Genomic DNA, 12469 nt, shown 5'->3' on the forward strand with positions numbered 1-12469 from the left:
GCCCCACAGTACCTTGTCGCCCTCATCCAGCGCCACATCGCGACAATTACAGACAGGCTGTTTTATTTCCCCCCACTGTCTCTCGTTCTTTCACCCCACCTTTCTCCTGATTGTACCACCTGTGGCGTGCCCAGATCCACACTTTTCCACTACCTTTGGGAATGTCCTTCCCCAAAGGCAGTACCCCCCATCCCCAATCCCACTCATTCTTCCAGGGAGGCTGCTTTACGGACCGCTCAGCCCGCCGGCCAGAAATGGCTGGTGGAGCGGGCTTTACGTGAAGCGCAAGCCCGTGGACTCCTGGACCAGAAGGGGACCACCCTGGAAGATTTTTTTTTTGGTGTAACAAAGTTGTTTCCATCCATCCATGCTCGTCTCACACTCCGAAGACCGGGGTTCGATTCCCGAGCTCGACCAATTTCGTACTCGGTTTTATTTATTTATTTGGCTTACTAGAAAAGTTAATTAGGCTAATTGAGTAATTAAGCAATTAACTAAACTCAGTCCCACTTACTTGGAGCATCACTATACGATCCCTTCAATTGGTTGCCTGGTTACTAGTCAAAGTACAATTGGCCCCGTTTGAAATTCGCGCACTGTGACCTCACGACCGTTTGGACCAACTGAAAAGCGTGACATTTCTGTCGACAACTGGTGCTTACAACGATGAGACATTAAAGGCTTTCGCCTTAAAAAACACCGGCGCGTGGAGGAATAAAAATTGTCGGAGGAAATTCCAAGGGCGAAGCTGCGTTGTGATAGTGGGAGTTGTCATGAGCTTTTCACCAACAAAAAAATGTAACTGTCCGCGTCGGTGAGATGACGGCAGTCAACCGATGGGTCACGGAGGGCGAACTGGTTTGGTTTGGTTAATGGAGTTCAGCGTTCCAAAGCAACTTAGGCTATGGTGGATTCCATGATAAACGGCTCCGCATAAATTCAACTACCAGCGGTTTTTTAAAGTGCACTAACATCGTACAGTACAGTACATCGTACAGTATCGTACAGTCTAGCATTTCGCCTCCATTGAAAGGCGACCGCCCCGGCGCAGATCTAACCCGCGTCTTTCGGGCCAGCAGCAGGGCACCATAGCAACTGAGCTACTGCGGTGGTGGACAGTGTACTACCTGGCCAATTAAAGCCGTTGCAACAAATAGAACGAGGAATTTTGTGTTTGAAATTTGTGACTGGACAAACTGAATGATTCATTTTTTTAATTTCCCTGACTCCGTTTTTTGAAGCTCATGACAGTGGGAACAGCTGGTCCGGAGTTCATGCCTGCCGTAATACTACGCTTAGAGCAGAGCAACCTGCTTGCAGAAGAAAGCCCGTGGTGGTCGCAGAATACAGCGCGGCCGGAAGAAAATATGCATTTGGTCAGCCCCTCCCTTTGGTTGCCTCGTCGCGCATAGCTCTTTCGGAGGGCAAGCACTTCTCTCTTCACGTGGGTCGAGCCACAAAGCGGCCACAAGTAAACTTCCTCACACAATGTTCCAGCTCGTCTTAACTCGTCCTTCATAACTTGAACTGATCCGCGCGGGAGCACTTCTACAGGGTGCTGCCTTTTGTACTGCAGGCAGATCACAGAGCGGAGATCGGGGCTGTTCGTTAAAGGTCGTGCCTATGGGGCTGCTACGTGCGATGGCTCCCACTGTTGCCGCGTCCCAGGTCAACAGAATGGAAACCATTGCGGTTTTGACTTGACTTTCAGGCCGCACCGTTAGCGGTTAAGCGGAGGTATTTATTATTTATCTATGACGCTGAGTGTGCCCCGCGGCATAAAACGTGGTGTTAGTGACTAATGGTAGAATATGTTACAAAAACGCATGAAGCCCGGTTGCGTGTAAAAAGTTACATAAGCTTCGGGCGTAAATGTTTTTCGTTATCCACACGTGCAAATTAGAGTCATTGTTGGCAGACAGGCCTGCCTATTGAAGAACTCGAGCGCGCACCAGTGAAGTTCCTGGACATGTCTACAAAAGGTGGTGGACATTGGTGTCGGAAGCGGCTGCTTCGCAGTGAGGGCATTTTTGCGGCGCAGGAATCTTGGCACTTTGCCACTGGTTGCGAACTGCAGGCGTAAGGGCCACTACGACACGCAGCCGCCTCAGAGAGACCTCCTCCACCCGTGATAGGTTTGGGGGAAGGGGGTAGATACACTGGGGAATAAGAGCACGTGTACGCTGCCTGAGGGAGGCTTAAGAAGTTAGATGTGTCAGAAGTGGATCTGGTGGCAAAGAGGCAGGTGGACTTTTTGGAATGTCATTGGCACGAGATGTCATGTCAGGTGCGATGCTGTGGACATCTGTGCGAGCTTGTACCAGTGAATGAGTATAGGCACCGGGTAAGATTTGCAAGCAGCATGTATGGCCTGGGAAACCCGAAGGGTACCGCGGACATTCTTTAGATGCTTCACGGCTTCTTGTGAATGGGTACATAGGTGCACCTGGTTATAAGGAGGGTCGTCAGGTAAGGCTGCGATGGCATTTAATATCGCTTGCAGCTCCAAAGAAAGAGATGATGATGTGTCAGTAGAGTAGGTTTGTAGGCCGTAGAGTTGAGGGTGTGTCGGACTGATAAAAGTAGTTGATCCTCCTGTTGGGGTTATGGCAACATCTGTGTAAAGAGTGCAGCTGTCATGTTGCGTAGAAAAAGTTTGTGGTAGCGGCGGCGAGAGGAACTCCGACTTCTTATGACGAGCAGGCTTTTTTGATGTAATGTGACAGTAGTCCCATGGAGGTGGTTGAGGCGCGAACATCGCACGAAGAGAAACTTTCCGTGCTCTATTGGTTTGTCTCTGGGTAATTAAATCTTGCAGTGTGTTAAGTTGCGCATGCTCCTGCAGCAGACAAATAGGAGTTGCTCGGGGTAGGCCAGTAATGACTGCATGGCTTCGTGGTTGAGTGCTTCAAGTGTGCACCACTGTCGTTTAGTAAGTTGTTGGAACTGAGCCTGATATAGGAGCCGATGTTGAAAGACAGTACGAACAAGTTGACGAGCTGTATCAGAACGGGCACCTCCAGAGCGATTGGCTATCCTGCGGATGAGGCCAAGTGTGTTTAGAGCACTTTTGGGCATAGCTGACAACCAAGCCGTGCCCTTGCCTGAAGCATGAACGTGCAGGCCTAAAACATTGGTATGTTCCACCTCAGGAAGTGGGGCATTGTCAATAGTGAGCACGAACGGTGTGGCTTTGAAAGTACGGCGGCCAGCTTTATTGCCCACATGGACATAGCAGGATTTGGAGAGGTTGAGAGAGAGGCCAGTGTCGGCATAAAGTTGTGGAGGATATTGAGAGCATTTTGCAGGGAGTCTTGCTGCACCTGAGCTGAGCGGTTTGTGGACCAGAGAGTGATATCGTCTGCATATGCTAGAACCTGAACATTAGGAAGGGTGGAGAGACTGTGTATCAGAGCAATGAATGCGATGTTAAATAGAACTGGGGCTAAAATTGAGCCCTGCGGTACACCCCGATTAGAAATGAAGCGGCCTGTGGGTTTACCATTGACGCGGATAGCAAATGTTCGTTGCGAAAGAAAGGCATGAATTGCTCGACAAAGCTGCAAGGGCATGCCAAGTGATGCCATAGTGTTGAGAATGGCTGCGTGGAGAATGTTGTCGCAGGCTTTCGTGATGTCGGCTGCCAGGACTGTGCGAACGAGACGGCTGTGCGATGAGCGACGTATCACGTCGTTGGCAAAGCGGTGAAGACCATCCTCAGCTCTGTGTCCTGGTCGGAAACCAATTTGAGCAGACTAATATTTCTGATGATGGTCGAGCCACCAAGAGATTCGAGTGGCAAGCAGTTTTTCATAGAGTTTACAAATAGTTGGGGTAAGAGAAATCGGTCGTAGGGCTCCAAGAGTTGTGGGTGGTTTTCCGGCCTTTGGTATCGGAACAACCACTGAATGTTTCCAATCGGATGGCATTTCACTGGATGTCCAGATTTCGTTAAAAATTCTGAGAAGTGAAGTCAATGCTTCACCTTCCAGGTTCCGGTGTAAGGCATAAGGTACACCGTCATGACCAGGTGCGGTGTTAGGGCGGATGTCTTCAATGGCAGCTATAAGCTCAGCCATGGTGAACGGGCAGGTGATCTCATCCTCTGCCTCATGTTTGGGACTGACTGGAACAGGCGCAGGTGAGCAATCATAATTTGGAAAGAACTGAAGTGCAGCTTGCGAAGTGAATTCATCTGGAGAAAGACGAAGGGCAAGGGGAATACTTTCGGCATTGTCTTTCACGGACGGCTTGCGTTCCATGGAATGAAATACACGCCACAAGTGGCGGTTGCCGACAGGGGTGTTGAGTTGAGAACACCACTCTGTACAGCGCTTGTGCAGAAGGCGTTTAGAATACCGACGGTTAAGCGGAGGTATTTGCACTACCACTTTTCCTCGTATGTCACCGAAAATGTTTTATCGTGTGGTGATGATGACGCTGATGGTGAAGCACAGCTCGTGTAAACGACTTAGTGGCGACGTTTACAACCTAGCGGGTGAAATTACCGTTACTCTATTGTGCTGATACTGGGGTTCGTTTATTTCTTCTTAAATTTGTTATTGTGACGTTTGGCTCATAAAAAATAAAACATATCTCCCATTGCACAAGCCTACTAAGTTGAGCAATGTTGAGCACTAAAAGAGTGAGGATATCCTAACCTTGCTCCGTGACAAACAGCTCCGGCGCATGACAATCGGGTACACCCGCTAGTTGAACCCCACAGGGGCGCTCAGCACTTCCTTGCGCCCAATACTGTTCAGTTGATGTCTACGTCGCGTGACTGGCCACAGGTAATTGTAACAAAACATAGCTGTACCTTACTGAAACATCTCCGGTGTTTCTCGCAGGGATCTCATAGAGAGCCATCTGGACAGGAAGGTGGACCCGTGCGACGATTTCGCTGCCCACGTATGCGGCCGATGGGCACCCCGCAAGCAATTCTCCGAGGTGTCCCGCTCGGCACTCATGGACATGGTCATGGCGTGGCTCATCCAGCTGCCCGACACACTGCGCAGGAGCGCCGACCAGCTGCCCGTGGGGAGGAAAGCAGCAGCCATGTTCAACAGCTGCATGACGCAGACGGACTCGAAAATCGGCGTCCTCAAGGACTTCATGCGCGAGCATGGTCTCGCATGGCCAGAGGATCCCAGCGATAAACTCGGTCCAGGTGAAGTGCTCTTCGACCTCGCCTTCAACTGGAATGTGCACCTCTGGTTCTCGCTGAAGCTGCTCCCGAGTACTGTGGACGACCACCAGAAGCGACGCCTATTTCTTGCTCCCAACGACCTCATGGTGCAGTGGCGAAACATGTTCAGACAGATACCGGAGATCTATTTCAAAACAGCCTACAGCAACCTCTTCAGGCTGTTTAATAACGACGCAGATGTATTTCCCTCACCTGGAAGAATACAGAAAGACTACGATATGATGAAGAACGTTTTCGAAGTCCTCTTGCGGCCGCGCTCGCATAAGACCCGCGTTCCCGCCGTGCTACCGCTCCGCGATTTGGGGCGTCACACGGAGGCCACGAATGCGCAATACATCACAGATGCCATAAACACCAAGCTGGCAATCGAGCCGCCCTTCACGATGGACGACCTGGTGCTCGTGAGCGACATGGCGCTGTTCAAGGCTGTCTTTGAGATCTTCGGCAGCGCCGAGGATGACGCTGTGCGCCGGCACCTGGCTCTGCTCTTCCTCCAGGCGTACGCGGCCGTGGGGGACCCTGCGGCTGCCCTGCTCGTTTTGCTCGGCAACCAGGAGCGGGCACAAGAGCATCGGCCCCTCTTCTGCGCCAGTCAAGTCGAGGCCAGCTACAGGCTCCTGGTGTCCGCGATGGCCACGGTTGCGTACTTCTCGCTGGACGAGCGTCGCCGCGTCGACAGTCACTTGGCCGCCATTCAGGAGGTTGCTCCACGTTTTGTTAAGACCGCCTCTATTGCACGATTAGAATAATTTATGACCCAGCGCTGAGAGCTCCTTTCTGAGTGTAGCCTTCTTTTAAAATGATAGAATATCTGAAGACAGTATTGAATTGAAAATTGAACGAAAAAAACATTGTTTTACATGAAACATAACTAACCAATGTTTCATTTTATACCAGTCAATTGTAAATTTGTGTACTTAACGTAACTATAGATGGTGGGCGTTTCAGAATGACGTTGAAGGTTCGCTAGAGCATAACGTTATTGTAGTAGAAGCGCGAAGAAATGTTTTCAATAGTGCTATCTGAAGTAAACGAGTTTAACTATCTCAGGCTTTATATTTCAAGAAATATCACCTGCGCCAAACATTAATTTGTAACGAGCTGTGTCTATATTTTTTTTTACAGATGAAAGCAAAAACTGTCCGCACCTGTTGTTCAGCTAATGGCTTAGGACTCTATCGTAGTTCCTACATTGTATTATGTGGCTATTATCTGGTGCCGTTGCACTCGGAAGCAGTAGCCAGATTGAAATTTGCTAAAAGGCAGATCTTATATGTCATTTTTGTAAGCGTTTGAATATCTATTCTGACTATTAAAAGGGAAACTGCCCACTTTGATCTAAAGAAATAGTTTTGCCCCTGAGGTTTGTTTCACTTAATTAATGGACACTGTAAGGCAGATATTTTTCATATTTATTTTTCTACACAATACGCTACATGGCACAAAAGCACGCACTAAATCTAACTTGACATTCCACTCGCAATAACTATTTCATCTGCTCATTCTTTGCTAGGGCTGTTAATGAATACGCTGGATCATCAGCAGCAGCCTGACTACGCTCATTGCAGGGCAAAAGCCTCTCCCTTGTCTCTCCAATTAACCCTGTCCTTTGTGAGCTGCGGTCACTGTATCCCCGCAAACTTCTTAATCTCATCCGCCCACCTGACTTTCTGGCGCCTCCTATTACGCTGGCCTTCTCTTGTAATCCAGTCCGTTACGTTTAAGGACCAGCGGTTATCTTGCCTTCGCACTACATGCCCTGCTGAAGCCGATTTCTTTCTCTTGATTTCGACTAGGATGTCATTTACCAGCGTTTGTTCTCTCACCCACTCTGCCCGCTTCCGGTTTTCTAACGTTACACCTTTCATTTTCCTTTCTATAGCTAGCTATGGTGCCCTTAACTTAATCTGAACCCTTTTCGTTAGCCTCTACGTTTCTGCCCCATAGATGAGAGCCGTTAAGATACAGTAGTTGTATACTTTTCTCTTCAGATATATTGGTGAACTGCCATTCATGATCTGAGGGAACCTGCCATATGCGCTACACCGCGTTCTTGTTCTATTTCGGTCTCATGATCCGGATCAGCGGCCACTCCCTGCCCTAAGTAGACATATTCGATTATCACTTCCAGCACCTTGCTACCAATTCTGAACTGCTATTCCCTTGCGAAACTGAACTCATTGGTCATGCTTTGCTGCTCATCTCCTGTATGGCTTTGCAAGGCATGTCATCAACAAATCGAATATTAGTTAGGTACTCTTCATTAACTCTTATCCCCAACTGTTTCCAATCCAGGCCTCGGAACACCTTCTGTAAACAGCCGGTGAATATCATTGGCTCGATAGTGTGTCTATGCCTGACACCCTTCCTTATTGGAATTTTATTGCTGACTTCTTGAAGGACTGTGGTAGCTGCGCAGTCGTTAGAGACATCATCGAGTGTTTGTACATGACTCCTCTACATCTTGATTCTGCAACGCTCGCGTGACTGCTGACATTTCCACAGAGTCTAATGATCTCTCGTAAGCAATAAACGCTATATATAGGGGTTGGTTATACTCTGCGCATTCCTCTCCCACTTTATTACCAGTGTGGGCATGGTCTATTTTCAATTATCAGTTATGAAAGCCTCCCTGATTTTCATTGTCTGAAATGCAAGGTTGTTCCTGATTCTACTTGCTTGCGATTACCTCAGTGCCTACTGCCTTATAGGCATTGTAGTTAACGGACAGTAAGTTGATCGATCTTTATTTTTTTTAAGTCCCTGACGTCTCTTTTTTATGAATTAAGATAATTTCAGTATTTTTCTGAGCTTGTGGTAAGCTTGAGGTCATAAGGCATTGCGTATACAGGGTGGTTAGTTTTTCTAGCACAATCTCCCCTGCGTCCTACAAGACATGGGCTGTTACCTGATCCTCACCAGCAGCTTTCCGCGCTTCAGTTTCTTCTACGACTTCTTCAGCTTCCTCTCTCGTTTAGAGGTGGGGTGGCCCATTGATATGGGCTATTCATATCCTTCTGATTGCATTGGCTAGTGTGTAGATTTCTGTAGAACTCTTCGGCTATTTTAGCTATCCTATCCGTAGTGCCAATGATGACCTGTTTGCCGCTTAGGGCATAAATCTGGTTTTTGCCTGTACCAGTTTCCTCTTCACTGCTTTTAGACTCACCCGTTCTTTGGTGCATCCTCGATTTTCTCGGCATTAAATTTCGTTATGTCTGCGATCTTGTGCTTATTTAATAACTTTGATGAGTCTATCAGTCCTGTCATGTCGGTAGTGTTATACGCTTTCATGCTTCGGCGTATCTTATACAGAGGTGCAGCAATGGCGTACACATAGAACATACGCACCGTCTGCAAATAGACCGGAGTTCGAATCACGGTGCCGTGCAATTGTCCACTGGGTTAGAAAGAAAAAGTTCGCGTGTCGATGGAAGTGCAAAGCCAGGCTTGAGGTGCAGCCTGATCTGGGTAACCAGAAGAGAAAACGCACTCCCTTACCAGAGGAGGATTTGGAAACTCTGGTGTAGTACTTGGCCACAACCTTCTGTGAACAAACCAATCAAACCTAGGCCCCAGTCCCAAAGCTGCTGCGTAGCAACTGACCAATGTAGTGATGAGACCAGTGACGCAGTGCAGGATGCTGAGAATCCTTAGCGCCGGTCCAGCCGCCATTGGAAACAGAACTTGGCGACGTTTAACGCTAAAACCTTGTCCAGTGAGGCTAGCCTAACAGTGTTGTTCGAGGAACTAGGAGGTATTAAATGGAATGTCATGGGCTTAGTGAGGTTAGGAGGACAGATGAGGAGTATACACTACAAGGGGGCGGGCACGTGCAGCGCTTCCGCGGAATAGCGGGCAGAAAAAGAACTATGTGTGGGATTCCTCATCACTCAGGATGTAGCTGGCAACATAGAAGAGTTCTAAGTATTGACGAGATGGTGGCAGGTGGTGCAGGCCTACGCGCCTACATCCATCTATGTTGCCAGCATCGTTGAAAGCTTCTGTGAAGCTGTAGAATCCACAATGAACAAGTAAAATCACAATAAACTGTACTAATGGGCGAGTTAAATGCGAAGTTAGACAAGAAGCTGGCCGGACACCAGGCGATAGGCGGCAATGGCATAGGTTCCAGGAATAGCAGGGGGGGGGGGGAGCTATTAGTAGAGTTTGGAGAGAAAAAATAATTTACTGATCATGGGTACCTTATTTGGAAACGGAAGAAGAAGAAGTGGACATGGAACAGCCCCAATGCTCGGACTTATAAAATGAAATGTACTTCATCCTATGCGCTAACCCTGGTATCGTGCAGGATGTATAAATCCTCGGAAAGGTGCGTTGTAGCGACCACAAACTGGTGAGGTCTCGAATTAGCATAGACCTGAACAAAGAACTGCAGAAATGAGTGAAGCAGAGGCCCATTGAGAAGTTAGCGGTAAGAGGCAAAGTAGAGCAGTTCAGGATGTCACTGCAAACAGATATTTGGCTCTGACTGAGGAAGACGATCTTAGTGTTGAAAGAAGGAACGTAATCTCATAGCTATTATTACGCAGTGCGCACTGAAAGTAGGCGGTAGGATGGTTAGACGGTACACCGGTAAGCTATCTCAGTAGACGAAAAATCTTATTAAGCAACACCAAAGCACTATGCTACCATGAGGGAAATCAAATGCACCAGTACGTTTAGTTACCCGTATGTGTTCTCCTGAAATCGACATCCATGCAACGGACAGAGCTGACTGTCTTTCTAGCATGAGTCTTATCCCGTGATTTGGTAGAATGCTTTAATAATCCTCGCCTCCACCGCAGTGGTTCAGTGGATATGGCGCTCGGCTACTGATCCGAACGACGCGGGTTAGGATCCCGGCCGAGGCGGTAGAATTTCGATGGAAGCAAAATTATAGAGGCCCGTGCACTGTGCGGTGTCAGTGCATGTTAATGAACCCCAGGTGGTCAACATTTCCGTAGCGCTTCACTTCTGCGTCCCTCACGGCGTGAGGCATTTTGGGGCGTTAAACCATCGTAATCCTTGCCCGTAATTCTAGCCCGTGACAAAAGAAGCGTTCGTAGTTGACCAACAACCGAAATATTATATCCGGAACGGTTCAAACAGCCTTCAGCTTAGACGCGTTGCTGGTAAAGGCGCACGGCTAGAACCCATCGAAAGTTGAAATGGCAGGTTACAAATTTTGCTTCAGTATAAATATGCTGAAGAAAGGCCGTGTTTGCGACAGTTGATACTATTCGGGGACAAAGAAGTGCAAAAATGTGCACCAAGGACCTTCTGATGTCTCTTCGATAGATGGAAAAGAAGTTGCTGTGAAGAACACTTCATAAGGGCTACTATGTGAAGCACACATGCCAGTTATGGCGTCGCGCTGTGCTTTCGGCGTGCAGTACCCTGGAAGTCTCTATTTGTTCAGAAGTTGCGCTTTAGGGCAACTGACTCATATAGTTTCCTTACTGCTTCCCTGCGATGCGAAGTTGAGGGAGCAAGCGCACTTTACAGACTAAACAAACGAGAATAAAGGCTTGTGCATGTGCGCGCGTGTTTGTGTGTGTCCTTATGCAGTAGGATCATAGTCTGAGCAACTCTTTTTTTACGCAGGTGGCCGTGGAAGCGACTCAAGGTGCGTTGTGGCTTGACAACAAGACCAGGCAGGTTGCCGTTCAGAAGCTAAGGAATGTCCGCACCGTCCTGTGGCCAGCCGATAAATTCTTAACTGCAGAGGGACTGGAAGCCGCTTATGCCAACTTTAGCGAGACCGCCTCGTCGTTTGCCGATTTTTGGATCAAGACCCGGCGCAGCTTGCGAGGCGTCGTCGGCTCCGACTTCGGCCTTCAGGAGCTGCGAATCCGTGACAGCACCGCGAATCCGTACGTTCTGTACGTACACGTGCTCAACGAGGTGTCCCTCTCCGTCGGATCCCTGGCACCGCCGCTATACTACAAAGAGGGCACGAATGCCATGGTGTACGGCGGTCTGGGCTACTTCTACGCCAAGGAGCTTGTAGGAGCTTTGGACAGCGAGGGCGTGAAGGTACGGAGGGTGTGCGCATAAAATCGTTCCTGTTAATGGTTGAGATAGGAGAAAAATTGGTCTAAAAATTTATATGCAGAAAACCAAAGTAATTTTTGAAATCCTAGGAAGGAGACAGCAGTTCGCGATTTCCAGCGATGCGTTGGAAGTTGTAAGGGAATACGTCGACTTGGAGCAGGTAGTGACCGCAGGTCTGGACAACGAGAGTAGAATAGCGGGAAAAACAAGAATAGAATGGAACACATTTGGCACGTTGTCTCAGGTCATGAATGGCAGCTTACAAATATACCTCAAGATAAAAGTACATAACTGTTTTTTACTGGTACTCACGTATGACGTTGAAACGTTGAGGCGGAAGAAAAGGGTTCGACTTAATTTGAGGGAAACGCAGCGAGCTATGTAAATTTAAATGATAGGTGTAACATCAAGGGACCGGAAGAGGCAGAGTGGGTTAGGGATCAAGCACGGGTTAATGACATCCTAGTCGAAGTCGAGGATGAAATGACCTCGAGGAGCATGTAATTTTTAATTATTTATTTATTTACACAGTACTGCTAGCCTTTAAGTGGGGCTGTAAGCAGGGGTGGGAGATAAGAAAACAAAACATAAGTGAGATGCGCAAAAGAAATCAAAGCACAGGCTGCTTTCACAACCAATGAGAAGCACTCAAGTGCAAAAATAGATGTTGCAAAGTTGCGTGCAAAAACACAAAGCAATCGCAAGAACACTCCATAATCGTCAGTTACAACTTGAGAACATTTGTACATGCTTCAGTAGAAGGGCATTCTACGATGCTGGCCGAAAGCCGGTTCCACTCACGAACCGCTTTCGGAAAAAAAGTGTTAGCGAAGGATTGAGTGTAACAGGAATAATCTTTAAGTTTTTTTCTATGATGCGATCGGGTGTTCGTCTGTGTACAGGCTCTATGTACTCGTGTTTTGGGAAACCTAGTTTATCATGAAACGGCAAGCGCATGTATTTTAATCGATCATACTGACGCCGTGTTTGTAATTTGTCTAAACCCGCCTTTTCTACTAGAGCACTCGCGGAAGCATGCCAGCTATATGATCGGTACATAAACCTAGCTTCCTTCTTTTGCAGAGTTGCAGCTTGTCTATGTTGCCACGAGTGTGCGGGTCCTAAACAATCGATCCATATTCTATTACTGGTCGAACTAAGGTTTTGTACGCTATTAGTTTAACTTTGTTTGTACATTGTCGC

At 48.0% G+C, this 12469-nt stretch overlaps 1 protein-coding gene across 1 annotated transcript in view; it reads left to right on the forward strand.

Annotated features, from left to right (window-relative positions):
* The window catches only part of LOC149327628 (endothelin-converting enzyme 1-like), a 44324-nt gene that overhangs the window by 13335 nt on the left and 18520 nt on the right, over nucleotides 1-12469 (forward strand). The window contains exons 2-3 of the mRNA XM_089562483.1: nucleotides 4851-5910; nucleotides 10817-11248. Coding sequence (XP_089418609.1) covers nucleotides 4969-5910; nucleotides 10817-11248 — 1374 coding nt within the window. The 5' untranslated portion in view covers nucleotides 4851-4968. The remainder of the gene's footprint in view (nucleotides 1-4850; nucleotides 5911-10816; nucleotides 11249-12469) is intronic.

Source organism: Amblyomma mixtum, chromosome 10 (assembly GCF_055824585.1).
Source record: "Amblyomma mixtum isolate Tamu chromosome 10, ASM5582458v1, whole genome shotgun sequence".
Classification (NCBI taxonomy): Eukaryota; Metazoa; Arthropoda; class Arachnida; order Ixodida; family Ixodidae; genus Amblyomma; species Amblyomma mixtum.